Here is a 19086-nt window from a genome sequence, read left to right on the forward strand (position 1 = left end):
CAGCACTAAAAGAAACAGAGTCAGAGTAAAAGTAGCTAGTATAATTGACGATCATGGGCCATGGCAACATAAAACTGAAGGTGAGAAGAGTACTATAATTTATAATATTTTAGCTAACTAGAGCAACAATGTGGCACTATTTTTGGTTGCATCAAGTCTATCATGTTTCCAGGCTTTGCCCAAAGTATCGTACACGGAAATGTCCTCTGTAAGTAGATAAGTTACATATATCTCTATCTACCAGTACAGTACAGTAGTGTGTCACATGCACTATTTATGTAGGGTGTTCCTGTTGCTATTGCTGAGTGTTGGTACTCTGGTTCCACACATGTATCTCATCGTCCTGTGAGTTGACGCCTTATTTTACAAACTTGTAAAATGGGAAATTCCCTTGCTGAACCTGTAATTGTTTGTGTTTTGTGTATGTGATACTCTTTACCATATCTTCACCATTCCTTTACTGACATGACTGGCTTAGCTAGCTACAGGTACTCACTGTGGTATAACTTTCTCTACATGTATGTGCATGCATGCCTTACCACTGCTTGATTTCTCTAGCCCTGAGTTCTACACTCGGTTCTGCCTCTATCCCGTCCATGCTCTGCTGGTTGTCCAGGTGATGCTCTCCGTAGTAATGCTAGGTGAGAAGGGATGTCTATTCAAGCACTTTAATTGACATCATTTTTCTAGATCCTGCCATAAGCAGGGTCAAGAGGCTGGTAGTCCCATTTATAATAGCGTGTTGAAGGTATTTACAGCTCTTTATAACCACTGCCTCCGTTTCTGGCTAGGATTGTGCCTGCTGTTTGTGACAATGGAGCCAGTGCCTGAGTTGGTGAAGTGGTCATTCCATCTCTATGGCCTGATGGACCTGCCGTTTGGGTTGGGGTTCCTGGTCACCTTCTTCCTACCTGGCTCCTGTGCACAGGTACTACACTGTATGTGCAGTCTAGTATCATCATCATCACTTTACAGCAGTCAATACTTACACAACTCTACCTCTCCATTTGTTTCAATCAGCTAATTGGTATCAGGAGTGCATGAATTATATACAGTGGACTCTTGCTAATTCGGCTCTCTGAATTACGCTCACCTCAATAATTATAACGGTCATTTAACTCCTCCTGAAATACGCCCACCTCGCTATTCTGTTAATTATTCGGTTTTGACAACCCCAAATGAGATTTTTAATGTACTTTTACACGCATATATGTCCAGATATGATGTTGTGAGTGTAGAAATTGATTACACTCGAATACAGAGAATAATAATTTATTATCCTCGAGACATACCGCTTAACTTAAAAGTAGTCATTAGATTCGAGGCAAAACTATGTAGTATAGTGCTGTGTATTTTAAAAAGTCCATACCGGATATACCGTATTTACTTGATTAAATGCCCTCCTTGAATAAACGCCCAGGGTAAAAGCTCCGTCTTTGTCAATAAACGCCCATATATGGGGCGTGGCACTGTGGGTGGAGCTGAAATAGCACATGGATCCCAGTTGCAAGCATGGCAGCATAGAATAATAATACTTTTTATGATGCATCGATGGCAGAGAGAGAGATACCGACACAGAAGGCACTCCTATGACTTAAATTTAAGCTGAGAAATAGATTTAAGCTGAGACAGCGGCCCAAGAAGAGCACAATAACTGCTGCTGTGCAAGAGTTTTGGAGTAGACATAACAATAAACGCCCTCCTAGATTAAACGCCCCCTCTAAAGACTTGATGTGAAATAAACGCCCGGGCGTTTAATCAAGTAAATACGGTATTTTGATTTGAGTGTATAAACTTTTGCGGAATGACAGTTAGTTCACGGATTTAATTTTCGCGGAATAGCGCAGCCTTTCTGCAGCATGCATGCATGCGATATTAAATTTGTGGGTATAAATGTTTGCAGTACATGCTTAATCAGCGAAAACCGCGAACATTTATGCCCTCGAAATATACACGCTATACGGTATTGTGTTTCAAATGCGCTAATCGGGTAATTTCCCAAGGCGCATGAGCGGCCACAGGTTTATAGTAGTCATTTGGTTTGTTTGTCTGTTTATTTGTGATATGTGAGTCTACTCACCTGGATGCCATAGCACTGTGTTTACAGCACGGATATATCCTCCACAAAACAAGTTATTAGTGGCAGATTTCGATGTTAAAGCTTCATTGTCGTATAAAAGTGAGCTAAGAGGAACTTGCACGTTACCTAGCTCTACACGCGACCTTTATTCAAGGTATATCTACATAATTGTTTGCAGCTGAAGTGATCCTTTACCGGTATATTGTACGTTGTTGCTTCTTTACTCCTCTGGTTTTTATATTCATGTCAACAGCCGAGGGTTAGCACCTCAGTGCTCTAGTTACACCTGCACTGACTATATTTGATAGTGCTAAACAATCGATTTATGCAGCTTTGATTATGCACACAAGATAGTATAATTAGTGAGCAACACAGCATGTATACATGTAGACTGAAAATGAAATTACTCCTGGCTGCACTGGAGTGCTGTGTATTTTGAAAAAAGTCGATTTATGCAGCTGTGCACTGTGGTTGGGGCCCCAATAGGTACACAGGAATATATGCCACCATGCACTGCTAACTGATTTAGTGTTGTATCAGTAGCACAGAGGAGGTTGGACACGATCACTTGCACCAAGTTGTTTGCTGACTTGGCACTTTTGTTGACACAGTTTTTCAATGCGACCTGGGTTAGTGTATAATAGAACATGCGACATTCCTACCCCTTATACCCTACATTATACCATACACATCGCACAGTTATCTATGAGTGCTCTGGCTTTATTGAGCTTTTAAACTAGCCACGCCTGTAGTCAAGATCAGCTAGAGTGTGAAGTTGAGTAACTAGTCTCAAAAAGTAGGTTAAACCCAAGATATTTCTGCTTAATGTTACATGCGCTTAACTCAGGCAGAAGAGAGGATGTCCTCTGGCATTGATACTTAACCTATATAGATACCTATGACCATATCAACATATTTTTTCTGCCCACAAGCAGTCGCACACTGCATGCATGTACTATTAAACTTGAGCTAGCTCGCATGCAGCTGCATGCCTGTTCTAATTAGTCCGGACATCTCACGTGTGCTGTAATAATCTGTTCCAATTATATGCAGACAATTTGTTGTTTTTTTTACTATCCGAAAAATTAGAACATACGATATACACCATTCACAATAAGTCAGTGCATGTACATGTACGTACTTACTTGTACATGTATACACATATGAAGCTAGCAGCTAAGGTATATCGGAGCCTACAATAACTAATGAATAGGTTTGTTGTACATAGCATTAATTAGGTTCTGCAGCTTTTTTCTTATCTGAGGCTTTTAATCGAAATCGGCCATTGTTAGCTTCAGATATAGGTACAAACTAGGATTGGGGATTGGCCAAGAGCCTGCAATATTTCGAGCAAGTTTTTTCACTGGTAAACAAGTTGTCGTGACTAAATTTTACTGTGAGATTTACAAAAGGGAGCCGATTAGTAGCATAGCTTAATTGTGAATTGCGGTTAATCATTATTTTGCTGATTGACATTGTGCTTTTGGTGCTTTTTAGGCCAATCCTGAAAACTACTGGTAACAAAATTCACATCTATATAGTTCATTACTATTATAATAGATACCCGGTGACTTTATTTGCATGTATAAATTCTTAAATTTTTTCCTGAAATCTTGTGTGCCATCTCACAGTACTCTATATATAGAATGAGATTATAATTATACTCAAAAGGCCACATCATACCATACAAGTGCATGCATTACGTGCATAATTATATACACCAACAATATTCATGAGCTTTCAAGTGGAGTCAGGAGTCCACGAGTATAAAAGGACTTCTTCAAATTATAGATTCATTCCAATCCAGCACTACAAAAAATGCAGGTCATCTGTCTCTCATCACTTCTGTTCTTGTTAGGCTTTTCCCACGCAGAGATTGCCATGTCTCCAACAGATACAGCTATCTCCACAATCAACAAGGCTGCACAACTAGCATCAACCATGAAAACTACCGACACTCGAGCCAGGAGATCCGTAAATCTCAGACGACTATCCACTGAAGAGTTCAATCAATGTCAAACAATAGCTAGTAGGGTTGCTTGTGAGACTGGCCTTCAGGAGGACCTATACACTCTGGCACTGGAATGCCAGCAGCAAGACACCGCTAACCAGGCTCAGTTTGCTTGTGGAGTCAATGAGAATGGTCTATACTGCAGCCAGGGATTGGACATAAGTAAACAGTTCTTTAAAGAAGCATTTTCAAATTGTCGATCGTTTTCATCTTGCTCATCCAGCTGTCGAAACTCAATCACCCGTATTCGAGACCAACTAGGCTGTTGTTCTGGTCACTGGACAAATTTGTTTGTTGACAGCCGAACAAACTTTGACGGGGCACTCTGGTCAGTTTGTGGTGTGAGCACAGGTGAACTGTGCCCTATTCCAGACTACAACTCCACCGTTACATCCCGATTCTGCACAAAAGCCGAAACCAGTCGAATCCTTTTCTCTCGCCGATGCATGCTGAATACATCAGGAATAACAGTCAAAACACTTGCTAACACTACTGGCTGTGAAGGAGTAGCCAAGATCCATGTTGAAGCATGCAGCGTCAATTTCAATGGAGATTTCTGCGCTCTAAAAACTTCCCAAGGCAGGATAAGTACCCTGGTCCAAAACTGTGCACAAAGTTTAGTCTCTGGCAACGCTTGTTCTTTCTCATGCAAAGCTTCTCTGATTACACTTCATAGTGTGTTTGGATGCTGTATCAACAGTCTCTTCAATGGTACTACCACTAAAATTGCTCCAATATCAGGTTCAGAAGAATTACTTCGATACTTCACTAACAGTTTCTGGTCAAAATGCAATGTTGCTCCTCCTGGTATGTGTGAGAACCCTTTGTTGCTGCCCGAGATTAACAATGAGGATGTTACCACCAGTGAACCAAATGGGGGAATCAAGACCAGTGAAACAAATGGGGGAGTCAAGACCAGTGAAACAAATGGGGGAGTCAAGACCAGTGGTGTGATCAGTGTGATGCTGATAGTTGCACTAGCTTTGTTCCTCTTCTGAGACATAGAACATACATGTAAGAACTATAAGACTCTAGATATAATTATGATTATAATGCTAGAACCACTTGAGTGTGTTTAGTAGGGGATTATAAGTCATAATTTCATAGTTCCCAGTAAATCATTATAAGCTGAGGGTATAAAGTACATTTATATATACAGCCATGTTCAAAATTTTTATTACCCATTCTGTAGACTCGATCTTGTGTATCAAAAGTGTTCGCTAATGTAGCAAGCCGTTCTTTGCCGTACATGCAGAACCGAGAAGCTTAGGCTGGGGGGTGGTCCCTCAGCCCTCAGGTTACGCCCCCGTGCTTTGTATAGGATACACCACACCTACGAGGATATATGGGGTGCATACGGAGGAGGTCCGACAGGCGCGGTGCAGCTCAAGCAATTAACCTCAGCAAAAACATACGACGTTGGTGGATAATTATTGCTCAATCAAAGGCTAATTGGTTGAGCTGCACCGTACCGCACCTATCGTACCGCGCCTATCGTACCGCGCCTATCGTACCTCCTCTGGAGTACATATCCTCTGAGTAGGTGCATGTGGTAGATATTTGACTTATACCACGTGACTGAAGCACTATAAAGGACCTCCCCCTAGCAACAATTCAATCCACGTTGCATACTGCAAAAAGAACAAGACTACGCCGGATTTTGTAGTTGTTGAAGAGCTAGTTAAGCAATAAGCCATCTCTTACAGATGCTCAGGAGCTTCCTAGGTCCAAGTGTTGTGCATTCGACGTCTTTTGCTGCAGATGCAACTTCTTCTTGGTGAAAATGTATCTAAAGCACGCCCATGGACCCATGGAGGCTTAGCCAGAGGAGTCTGGAACCACTTGACCTTAGCTACATGTAATTAAGGTCACTAATTGGAAACTTCTCTTATAGACTACTTCAAGCCAAGTTTTTAGTGTCTGTCAGTTTAAAACGTTATTTTTCAGGGGGAGTCAAATTTTATTTTTGCCAATTTTGCTCAGAAGCAGAGATACAAGTCTCAAAGCCAGCTGTGTGGCGACCTCTAGAACAAGCCGCTCATGATATCGAGGCTAGTACAAGAGCAATGATTGTATCTCTGCCAACATTTTCCTAGCACATTGTATAGCATTGGGCAAACCACCACCATTGATTATAGCACTCCTGATTATAGTAAAGCATTGATTATAGTAAAGAGTAGCCTGCTATAAGCTTTAACTCCTAGCTGCAATATTGACTTTGCAATGTCTTACAAGTATACTTGTTTATGTTGGGTATGCGATGATCTTTACCATCTCATTACTGCTTTGCACTTTCCACTTTCACTTGTGGCCATCTTTACCAAGATTTCAATCCTCCAGTCCTGAGTTCTACACTGTTTTTGGCTCCTATTCCATCCATGCTCTACTTGTGGTCTAATAGGCACATAAAAGCCAGCATTGTATTTGCTGCATGTGGAATAGAAGACGTATTTAGGTTGACATTTACAATGTACAGTAGACTCTCGTTAATCCGGCCACCTTTGGGACAGTGCAGCTTGGCCGGAATAGCAAGGTGGCTTCTGAAATACCCAGGGCTAAAAAACGACCTTACCTCGAATCAAATAACTAATTTTACGTTTCTATTTCGAGGATACTGAATCATGGAATCATTCTGCTCTTTAATCTCTGCCAAACCACACCCAAAACGTCATATCCGGCCGTAATAAATGTAAAATTTTACATTGAAAACCTAGTTTGGGGCAGCCAGTACTGCTAGTATACGGAATAGCCAGTGGCCGCATTTCAGGGCAAGTTTTGTGCAGTAAACATCTAGCTAGCAATCCATGCCAAACCAAATGGCCAGTATATCGAGGTGGCCGTACTTTAGAGAGCCGGGATAGTGAGCGTCTACTGTACACACAAGTCCCAAGTCTATATACATTAAATTTTTATTTCACCGTGTATGTACGTACATTGTTCCTATGCTATGTAATTAATTTGTAGATGTTCTCTGATGTCCAAGTAACTTTTGTTTTTGTACAATATAAAATCACTGTATGCCCTTCACTATGCATAGAACTCATTACTAGCCAGGTTGTGTAGGTAACTGTAATACCTAGATTTGATGCAACTCTCCAAATACCGTACGTATAGTACAAAATTGTCGCTGTTTTCGAGGGTTAGCAATCCTTTACGAAAATTAGGACCTTATAGCTAACGTAAAACGCAACGTCATTGACCAAAAATGCATCAATGAGAGGCATTTTCAAATGCCTCGAAAATTTCGCACTACATTTGTATACAGTATGCGACACCCTCGAGCTTGGAAATGTTTGCCTAGCAACAGCTTGAGTTTACAAGTATTGTTTTTAGGTGGGAGGTCAAATGTTGTTACACCTGTCCTCGATTCTGTTTTTAAGCCTGAAATCTAGCTAAGCTATTAATTAAGTACATGTAGAGCCACCTCCAATGAAAGGTGACCCTTAAAATATACGACACCAGGACTTCTTCAGCGTAATTTTTGGCCTCCAAGATAAGTGACCTCTGGCTTAATTTGTAATTATTAGCAGTATCGTCTTAAATCAAGGTATTATGGTAATTTAAAATCTGGCTACATGAACTTCATCTGTACACCATTAAAATTGCCTTCCTTCTTACAGAATGAAGAGGTTCTCAGTGTGTACATCATCTCCCTTCTCACTGTTATTGGAACTCTCTTCTCTATTGGTTAGTCGTTTACTGTACGTGTACTGTGGTCCTTATGTTCAGCATGTGTCCCTTGTGCGTTATGGTTATGACCTGGCTGTCATTTCGATAATGTAAGTGCCAGGCAGTAGAAGCCATTACATTGCCTATTACATGTATGTTAGGCCAATCAAATTTAATTGTTAGTTTCTCATCATCGCCCCACACCGTGCCTTCGATTTTTATTGCTGACTGTTCAAGATTTTGTCAAGTGATTAGTTGTATAAAGTTCATGCATAGCTTACCTTCAGTGTACATTGATAGCTAGAACATCACTGTCATGAAAATAAGATGCTCATAGAGCATTCACCCTGTGCGTTGAGCTTCATCGCACAGCGGAAAACAGATTATAAAGCTTTTACCGTAATGACCTTAACATTATGGGGAATGATTGTGAATCGTGAATCTAGAAAGCAACGATTAGATCGATCAGAAAACAAGTGTTTTTTGGCGTCTTCAAACTACTGTCTCATTAGCCACTGTTTCATTAGCCATTAAAGCAGTCCATGAAAGTGTCTAGTTCGCTCAAACAGCTCATTTTTGTGTCCACACACACACCAATCACTCTACCCCTGCTGCGCACGCATGGGGTAAAGTTTAAATGCCCCTCCCCCTCCCCAATGTTTTGGATCCAACTTGATGAGAAACTAACAATTAAGGCTTTACCTACTGATGTCAAGGAGGTCACCTAAGTCCTTGTAATTTATGGTAAAGAAACAGCTGATATGTGGTGTTGTCTGAGTCTATGCTGTGATAACAGTGGCAATGTTTAGTAGAGCTTAAACCATCAGATTGGTAATTACTGTGTCTGATGTCCTGCTTGAGTAGCTGTGGACAGTGTGTTGGTAGTTGTGGTACATGTAATTTTGTAGACCACTTTTGTCCACTAGTATAGTGTGACTAGCAGTAACTGTGTGGGAATGTGCTCCACACTGAGAGATTATGGTCCTAGATAATTATTGCTCACTGTTTTGATCACTGTTTTGTGTGTAGTGTGCAGCTCCTCACTAGCCTCTCGATTAATTTTATTACTAGCTGTAATAGTATTTCGTTGTTGTCTGTGGACTGGTTGGTTGGGGCCCCAATGGCTGAACTACATGTACAGTATTGGCTCCTAAACCACGACCACTAATATCAACTGGGTGGATCTGAACAGATGCTCCTGTCCATTCTTTTAATTGGATTATAATCTGCGGTGTATGTGTTCTATTGTTTTGTGTTCTGATAATCTCATTGCAAATCAACCACCCCTCTTGTTGTGCTGCTGTATCAAATCCTTCCACCCCTTTCTGTAAAAAGGTAAACTATTCTCTGTAACCCTCATCACATTGACATATTTATATAAAATGGATGATTGCTTGGTTTCCTGAGATTCATCTTGAGAAATAGTAATCCATTGTAGGTGGTTGATAGTACTCTGCCCACAAGAGTACAACCTTCTGGCTAGTTGTGAGTCCCACTGGAAATCCTTTCTACTAACACACTACCAGTTCCACTGCCATGCCTACATGTATGTAGCACATACATACATTGTACAACTCGTTGCTATAGCCCTAATAAAGTTAGTAAGTCCACAGTGTACTTGTGTGTGTATAGTGCCTGACTTGGTGTATTGTAGTGTGTGTACAGGAGTATTAGAGATGTGCATATACTGTACATCCAGTAAATGGTTTAGTACATGTGTATGTTCGCAAGTGCAAATTTGGTACAAATTGGTAGTGTGCTCGTGTGCCATGCGTTATGGTTCCATTTCTTTGTAGGGACAAACATAGATTGTGAGCCGTGTACTTAATGGTGTATCTTAGAGACAAACCCGTTAATCTGGTTAGGTTAGTGCATATGGTGCTAACTGCCCTCATTTTGTCCTTAAGTACTTGTTCGTTATGGAAACTCACTACGGAGGGCCTACCGTTAAAAGGCCCCATTATACTGAGTAAGTAGATACATGGGTGTAGTGGAATGTGAAACAATAGGCAGCAGTAATGGATATAACAATTACTGCAATTTTAATGGAGCTATTGGCTTACAGTGTGTCTCACTTTTAATGCATGCAACTGCAGCCTTGAGTACATGGGGCACTGATTAACTCAGTATGAGCATTGTTTGTTTACTATAGTATACGAATGTTATTATATGTTATCTGTGTGCTTTAGTTCTTGACTTGTGTGTTCTTAAACCACCCTCCTTTTCCTTAAGGTAGCTAACTACTGTATTTTTACCACTAATGATACTGGGCGGTAGCTTTTATGTGCCATCAGTTTCATATTCCAGCTGTAGGTAAACATTATAGAAGAGCACACACACACAACACACACAACATGAAACACTTCCCTAATGGTGCCCTTGAATGGCTTTACTCTTAATTAATCGGCCTTCTTTTCTCATGGTTTATTGCCTCAGGGAGTTACAATTAAGCTCTGTGGTAGAGTAGTTTATACAGGCACAGCTGTGGGTTGTGTGTACTAAGTGTGTTTTGCCTAGCAACAACGTTTTGTTGTCCCATTACATTGTTTGAGCTAGTGGTTCTCATTGAAAATCACTTCTGACTCATTCCGTGTCCAGAATAGTATTTCTTGTATGCTCAGTTTCTAGTAATAAACACGCTATAAACACACACACTACAGCTTCCAAGAATGAAGTGTAGCATACATCCGTTATATGTATATACACAGAATATGATCCAGCTACACCCCATATATACAAGTACCATCCTGTCTGTGGCCTGCACAAGAATTTACCCAGCCCAACCATTACCGTTCCATTATCTTTATGCATCCTAACACTTATACATGTAGCTGCATGTACATATTGTACTTACATCGTAGAAAACCACTTTGTGCGCATGTTCACCTGTAGATTGTGCTCTTAATTTTTAAAACCCGAATTTGAAGGATCATGCATATACATTGTAGCCATAGCTGTGCGTAGTGTTCACGCACCTCCCATTTATGCTAACCCCCATAACTTAATTACAGCCCCCACAATCCATCCTTCCACTGTAACTTAGAGACTGCCAGCAGCATATGGTCACAATGCTTAATAATTCAATTACAGTGCCTTCAAGTGGAAGTAGCCTGCTCCACCAGTAGGGTATCTGTGCACGGCAACCTGCTGTAGTGGTCCGTTGGAATATTTGTGGGATATAAGATGCGATTTAGCAGTGCTTAGTCTATGTGTGGGCCCACCACTATTGAGCGCATGTGCTTGGTGTGGGTTGGTTTGTTGTGTACTCGGCTCCTGTGGTAGCGTGTGTAGACTGTGCTACTTAATTGGTTTATAATTGGTTGCATTCCGCATGACGCATGACGACTGACCTGGTTGTATGTGTTAAGTACTATCTAATTCTTGATACGTCAGTCACGGTCAATGGATCTCAGTTAATTTGCTTTTTTTTGTACGATCTTCTGTGCACTAATAATACATGTATGTACCAATTTCATTATTGCACTGATTTACTTTAAGCTGGAAGAGTGGCTTTAATTTAGGGGAACCTACATGTACACTGTACATTAACGTGTGTGTGTACAATATACATGTATACATATCATGATATATGTATAATGATTGTTTTAATTGGGAGCAGTAACAAGCATTGTTGTGTGTGGTACTGTGGTAGCTAGTAGGCTGGCCTGGACTGAATAATGAAAGTTCTGGTTGGTGTGATGTGGTTTGACCTCCTACTCAACCAGCTGGACCTACTGTCAGAGTAGAGAGTGTAAAGGAAGAGTGTCCCTCATGCGTAACGATTGATGCTTATGCTGAACAATTGCATGAGGTGTGTCTGTATAAATGTGCAATGAATATCTAGTCGCTTAATTGTACTAACCAGTGGGTGAATGTCTGCAGTCTACTCTGATATTGGCCACCTTTGAACCATTATACCCCCTCTAGGGATTAGCCCACAACTTACTATCGAAGACTACAATAGGGGCTGTCGTTTATGGCTAGTGTGTGTAATCCTACTCCTGTGAGTGGCAGTTTACTTTACTAAGTGGTTCTAACAATGAGTCATTATGACTTCAATTATCCATCCCAGTTGTCCATTTAAGATCCTGTTCACACAATGGAGTCTGTAGTAGGCTGCGTATATACTGTACATATGTACATAGATGCTTGTTGTTTCGAGATTGAGGCAAACTTATCTGCTATGAATATAACCACTGCCTGTTTGCTTTGTCAACAAGCTGGCTTCATTGTACAGATAACCACGCTTTCTATTTGGAAAGCTTTCATTGTTGTAGTCACCTACCCACTTCCATGAAAAAGTGGTAATCTGAGCATTTCATGTGGTCACCTGTGTCTTGTTCAATTTTGTTGCATGTTGTATTTATAGTTGTGCAGATCTTTGTGCAGATCATCTTATGAGTTTCAGTATGCTATTGTTCCCAATGCCTTCCATTTTTAATTCCTATGAGTGCACGAGGTGGAGAAATCAGACTGCCTGTGTATTGCCCCACAATAATGCCTCATGGTTTGAGTATTATACTTCCAATAATTGTGTCTGCTGTTGGGGAAGCTATTATCAACACTTTAGGTGTGTATTCAATACGTTAATTGCATTTGTCCTCACAGTTTGTGTGGTAATTTGCAGTGTGAACATAAGTATGACTATACGTACATGTAGGCATACCATTACGAGGTACTTGCACAGTCTAATTGAAAGACTGCATGTTTCCACAACTTCCTACGTATTAATATTTTTAACTTATTGTTCGCCAAATTTAATTTTGTATTATAGTTTCTTAAGTTGCCTGGGAAGATGGCTGTACCTCTATAGGGAGCAGTAGGTAATTGGCCTGCAGCAATCCACTCCCTTGTCTAGGCAGCTTGTGGTCGAGTTATCAACAAGTCAGAACAGCTGATTCAACCACAGCCTTCAAGTGAAGTAAAGTGTGTTGATTTACTGTACCCATTTCACCTCACTCACTTGAAATACAAACCTCATTACTAGAGAAAATGTAAGTCAACCACTTACAGTGTACACAGTGGGACCACACTGTAGACTCTGTACACTATTCAAACACACTTGAGGTCAATTAGTCAAGCATTATGCTTTTAGCTTACTGTAAGTGCAAGGTGAAAAGGGTTGTATAGGTGCCCTAAATTAAAGTGTGTAATCACAGCACTTCACTTAGAGATTGGTTTTCGGCTGAGGTTTAAGTGGTTTCTATTCTATGATTTGGGTGTTATTTACGTCTAAGAAACTGATTGCACCGAATTTGCATTAAGGCAGTACCTGTATTAGTACGTGTGTTACAATCATTATCAGCCAGGTTAATGGTCGTGGGGAGACCTTTGGTATGTACCATATACCCACGTACAGAGCATATTAGTGCTAGTACCCTCTATAAGCAGGTACGTAGGCTAGCTGCTATATGTACATGCACATGTATGTCAGCTTGTAGGCATACGTACATGATCCTCTTTAGTATGTAGTACATACCACAACTGCTATGTCAGCTTGTAGGCATCGCTACATAGCTGCTATATGTACATGTAGACTACATGTATGTCAGCTTGTAGGCATACGGTACATGATCCTCTTTAGTATGTAGTACATACCACAATTGCTACATAGCTGCTATATGTACATGTAGACTACATGTATGTCAGCTTGTAGGCATACGGTACATGATCCTCTTTAGTATGTAGTACATACCACAATTGCTACATAGCTGCTATATGTACATGTAGACTACATGTATGTCAGCTTGTAGGCATACGGTACATGATCCTCTTTAGTATGTAGTACATACCACAATTGCTACATAGCTGCTATGATTATGTACAATATGTAGACTACATGTATGTTAGCTTGTAGGCATACGTACATGATCCTCTTTAGTATATAGTACATACCGCAATTGCCACACCAATAACTTTACTCAGTAGTCAACGTTTCTGTTTGTGCGAATGGTTATACGTAACTTTGATTGCTGTCATTTAATTACTCTTTTAGTTGGCTGATGTACGTTCACTGATAATTATTATAATTATAGTGTCTTATTGTCCCCTGTCTGGAATGTTAGGAAGAATGCAGGATCAGTTTTGACTCGATTAACTTACTAGTTCATAATTTGTCGTCAAGACTAAATACGATCAATAAAACTACTGGCAAACAATATTTTGATACGACAGCTGATGTCCGTTAATATCGGAGCATGCTTGGTATGTGGCAAACCATGTACTGACGTTATGCACATCCAGTTTGGCCTATGTTAGTTGTTGTTAGCAAAGCACTTTCCTTGGCTACCGGCATCATCTTAAACTGTACCTCCTTACTTCGTTAATTTTTAAATCAGTTCCTGCTCACATATCAACCTTTCCGTAATCATCGTTATTGTTCCTGCATGGTTATAATTATGTATTTACTGGTTGTGTACAACCTGTGCTGATTTAATTTCGACAAGACTGTATAGGGTGCGTAATTGTTGGAGGATGCTAAAATTTAGTGTCTACTCTTATTAATTTAAAAAGGATTTCAAGACTCAGTTCTTAGGGGCAACAAAGTAGGACTTCATTGGTAGTACCACTAGTCTGCCTGTCACTAGGGCAACCACATGCTACCAATCTTGTGGCCACTCTGCTTATCTCCTGTGTAAACTGGGCAGCCAATGAGGGCACCACGACCCTTGAGGCACCACGACCCTTGGGGACACCGACCCTTGAGGTCAACATCCAGGGAACACCTGGGGCAATCTTTGCCTGTACTATCTTGTCCCTAGCTAAACACACAATTTAATACGTTCCTCAAAACATTCACTGTTACAGCATTATTCCCATAGGGCCAAAGCACAGACGAAAACGTGTCAGGCGTCAAATAGGAATTATTCAGCTGGTGCTGGGGCTTAAAAAGTGTTGGGTGTGGTCAAATCAGAGTATCCCTACACAAGCGATGAAGTGTTTAAGTACGACACATGGGATATCTTCCTCAGCAGCACTACATGACATGTACATGTATATGTACGTTTTTCCTTAACTCCATACATTAGCGTGAAACCTAACGTTAGCCTTAATCTATAGCTGTGAATTCATGATTAATGATGTACCACCCCTGTAGTGTTCTATATTTTTTGTGAAGCACTTGGAACTAAACATTTAGTGGGGCTACATGAATTATGTAGAAACGCACTACTATTTACATGGTGTTCAGTATATAAGCGTGTAGCATTACAGGGTTTAGCCCTCTAATAAGGTAAATACGCGTACGTGGTCTACTTAAAGCTTAGTACAGTGTGTGAAGGGTTTGTCGGTTACTTGGCAATAGATGCACCAGCAGACTATAAGGTTTCTGGCATCCCTTGTGTAGGCTATATACACTTCATCACTGATGTATTGTTTTTGCTGGTGCTTGCATTATGAGTTCATTCAATGCTGCACATGTGCCCCTTTCACAGAAGTCCATTCTTATAGAGCTTGATATGACACTAATTACTATGAGTTTGTGAACGTGATGTCATATTATGCATATACATCCGTACAGTCCTGTCTTATATTTTGTTGTTTATAGCTAGTGGTAACTGAAAAAATAATGTACAGTATACAGTAGAACCTCGATTATCCGGCCCTCCATTATCCGGAACCTCGATTATCCGGCTTGGCAGTTTTATTGTTATCAGATCAGAAAATGGGCGTGTCCCTCAAACGAGCACGAGGGTTGCAGCTGTTACCATGGAGACATGCCTGCTTATCTTCTGCGCATGCGCAGACAACCATGTGGCACTGCTGTTTATCAATAAAGTGGGTGGATCAAGGCGTGGTTATCTATTCGATTATCCGGCATATTCACTTATCCGGCCTGCTTCTGGAACCAAGGTGTCCGGATAATCGAGGTTCTACTGTAATTATGATTTGAAATTCAAATTAAACCCTCTGGTATCCGATGTTGGGACACTTGTAAGGTGTTTGGTGAAGAACTTCAAGATGAGCTTCTACTAAAGCTCTCCCACACACCAGAATCCATAGTAGCAGATCCTCTGTCAGAATCCTTGGACGGTTTCAGGAAACTGGAGGGAATTAAAATTTAATAGCATTGCAATTTACATGTATACGTTAGCTCCTCACTATTAAAACGTTAACAATCAGTGTTGATTTTAACAAAAATGCAGCACTTGTGTGTGTGTAATATCACAATTAATGATTAGATCTTCTGAACTCATACGTACGTAGGTTCTTCATTCATATTACTCTTTTTGTGGGGATCCAATCGGAAAGAGCTATACAATCGGTGTGGCCTAGCAACAGCTGGCAGTCCTGTGTTGGGGTGTCGCCTACCTAGAACACTTCTTGTGGCCTAGCTCATTCAATTATACATGCATGGGCACTTAAACACTTATATGTACAATCATGTAGGTACATTATTTGTACGTATATATGTAGTACAGCCCGAGGCAATAACTGAGATATGTCATAATTATTCTAAAATAGTGGTCGGCAATTGTATTGAAAAGGTTTCCATCCCTTAGATCTCACTGCAAAAAATGTCTGTTATAGAGGAATGCTTTCTGAATTTGAAACCACTTATAAACCAATACACACACTCGTTGATAGTTTAGTCGCTCATGCACAATATCTCTATGATGTTAGATTCAAGTGAATTTAAACTACTGTCCTTATAGAAAACTGGTGTTTCTTCCTCACTTTTCTCTTGAATAGACCCCACTCCATGTTTGCTGCTAAGGCTAATCGATACCCAAAGGTTGTCAGCTATAATAGATTGCATACTGTGACACCCATTAAAGTAATTTAATTACTTTGTGGCTACAACTGGCTCTCACTATGGGCTGTGATTCAGATAAGGACTCTGCCTTGAGGTGACAACCACTCTTCTCTCAAGGCGAGAACCACTCTCTCAGTAAAGGGCATAGCTAATTGGTAAACACTGGTAGGCTTGTTTGCAGTACACTTTCCTTAATGTCAGTAGCTCACCCTAGCTGATTACACATCTAAGCTATGTGTCAACATTCTCCCTACAAGGTTTGCATAACGTACGTACATACTGTGACATTATGGTCTATTGGATTGCTTAACTGTCTGTATGGTGTAGCGTGCTGGTAATTGGTTACCCTCTTACTTGTTGACTATAATTAATTAACGCATTGGATCCACATGTGTAAGTGTACATAATATTTGGCAGGCCTCAGATGTTTAGTCGTAATTTATCTCCTATTTTTATTTATCTCCTATTGTTTAAGTCTACTGAGCTGCTCAATCTGTCTTGTGGTTAAATGGAATTTCTCTGATTGTCAAATTTGTTCATTTTGAAGGACCTCTGTAATCAAAATTACAGTAATTTCATTCGAAGGTAATACCTATACAATAGTAATTCAATCAGGCACTGATTAATGAAGTATACATTTCTCTTGGCAATCACTACTTTCTCTGATATCAAAGCTTATAACCATGCAGTCCGAACTAACAACTGTAGCGTGTCCCTGGTTACCATCACTGGTTTGTTTTGCACAATTAAGTGCGTCGAGTGTACATAAGAGAAAGTTCGCTCTATTTCTCGATACTGAACCCTTGCTTGCCCTACACGTATATATACTGAATACAGCTCTCGTTCTACACGCTTTGTTTGTGGTCTAGACTAGCTACCAGTTTACCACAGTACCACAGTTATTATTGTCACTTTGACTTAATTATTAATTAGGATCAAAGATGCGATCAAAGATACGTATTATAAATAGCGTACATAATATTCTGTTTGTCTGTCTGCATGTGACTAGTTACACTGTACTTGCATGTTTATTGCTAGCATAAAGCTTGACACTGCCTAAGAAGCTTGTATTGACAGTGTTTTATGCAACATTGGCAAACACTCAGGCTTGTACTATTACCTTGTACTATACGTATCATTTGTACGTATGCCTTTGTGCTGATGGAATTCACCATATTTGTAGCTGTTGAGTTGGTGCAGTGTTTCTTGATTGGGTGCAAGAACATTTCCTCGGCAAATACATGCTGTAAGAATTGCTATTATACTGTTAGCAAGCAAGTGTTCTGTGTGGTGTTTTTGCTAATTAAATCAGGCCATTAGTGGGACCCGATCTTACACTGGGAAACAATGCCTCCATAATGGCGTCTTGTAAACATCCAGATGGGCCTATAGTGAAAAGAAAGTGCTTCGTCTCTGTTAGAACCACTAAATGCACATATTTCACATGTGGCTTAATTAGATGTTTGCCTACATTTCTGATGATAGTCCACACAGTGAACCATTCTAACTATTGGCTATATATAATTATACTTACATGTCACTGTCTAAAGTATTCACTAAGCTAATTAAGCATGCAGAAACCATAGGATGCGTAATGCCCCCCTCCCTGAAGTGGTAGCCTCTATATTTGCTCTAAATGGCTTTGACTGCTGTTTGTGGGTAGAATTAACACTAATTTCAGAGCTTCTAAAAAAAGTTGGGGTCTGTGTGTATGTCTGCCTGATCTAATGTATTACGCTCACTTTTCGTTTGTAAATGGATGGTATTATTCCATCTTGTCTGTGCTTTGAAAGAGTGTTAGCAACTTCTGAACCAAGTGAGCTTACAAGATCACACATGTTGATTCAATAGTCTATCATTTATTCATTCAAAAGCCTGGTACATGTACCTTGTTCATCATCTCTGTAGATTGTTCAAAGTTTGTGTACGATTGATTCTTGGGAGCATGAACTATAATACCACAACATAACATATCACTCTATAGAGATGTCTCTTGTGAATAGACTGTGTACTAGATCACGCAATCGAATTAACCAAGTCATTTAAAGAATCTGAGTAACGCATTACATGATTACCCCCCACAGTTATTTGACACTGCATTTCACTTAAGTAGGCATCTAACTACCTATTCTACCCCCCACACAGCCTATTTCGCCATCCTGGCTCCTCTGTGGGTACTGAACTCCCGGCTTGCACAGGGAAGGCTGGTGGACCCTGCTACCAAAGACAAGCCAGAGAAAGATACAACACTATGCAACAAACTAATAAATGTTTTGCCATGCTTGTGGCATGTTTAGCCATGCTTAGCCTTTCTGACGTTGCCATCCCATTGCCATCACTCGCAGGTAGTCTTTGTTTTTTGTGTACAACTGTAACATTTTAGTAGTGTTGCAAATGAGGAACTTTGTTGAACACCCACATACTGCATTCCATTTCAGGGAGAGCAACAAACTAATAAACGTTTTGCCATGCTTAGCTTTCTGACTGTTGCCATCCCACTGCCGTCACTTACATTCACTTGCAGGTAGTTTTTGTTTTTATTTATTACACTAGTGACTCTCATGTTGCTTT

At 40.3% G+C, this 19086-nt stretch overlaps 1 protein-coding gene across 4 annotated transcripts; it reads left to right on the top strand.

The window, feature by feature from the left end:
- Positions 1-27: 27 nt before the first annotated feature.
- Positions 28-18917, top strand: LOC135333739 (uncharacterized). 4 transcript variants are annotated; one of them, XM_064528768.1, is made up of 7 exons: positions 28-80; positions 173-208; positions 283-345; positions 559-641; positions 792-928; positions 7712-7778; positions 18661-18917. In XM_064528768.1, exons 3-7 carry the CDS (start codon positions 329-331, stop codon positions 18810-18812), a joined length of 456 nt encoding a protein of 151 aa, XP_064384838.1. In that variant the 5' UTR covers positions 28-80; positions 173-208; positions 283-328; the 3' UTR covers positions 18813-18917. The 4 variants fall into 4 exon arrangements, 3 of the variants coding, with proteins under 3 accessions (XP_064384838.1, XP_064384839.1, XP_064384837.1); XM_064528769.1 differs by lacking the exon at positions 173-208 and having other exon boundaries at positions 44-80; XM_064528767.1 differs by having other exon boundaries at positions 68-208.
- The last annotated feature ends 169 nt before the right edge of the window (positions 18918-19086 follow it).

Source organism: Halichondria panicea, chromosome 3, assembly GCF_963675165.1.
Source record: "Halichondria panicea chromosome 3, odHalPani1.1, whole genome shotgun sequence".
Classification (NCBI taxonomy): domain Eukaryota; kingdom Metazoa; phylum Porifera; class Demospongiae; order Suberitida; family Halichondriidae; genus Halichondria; species Halichondria panicea.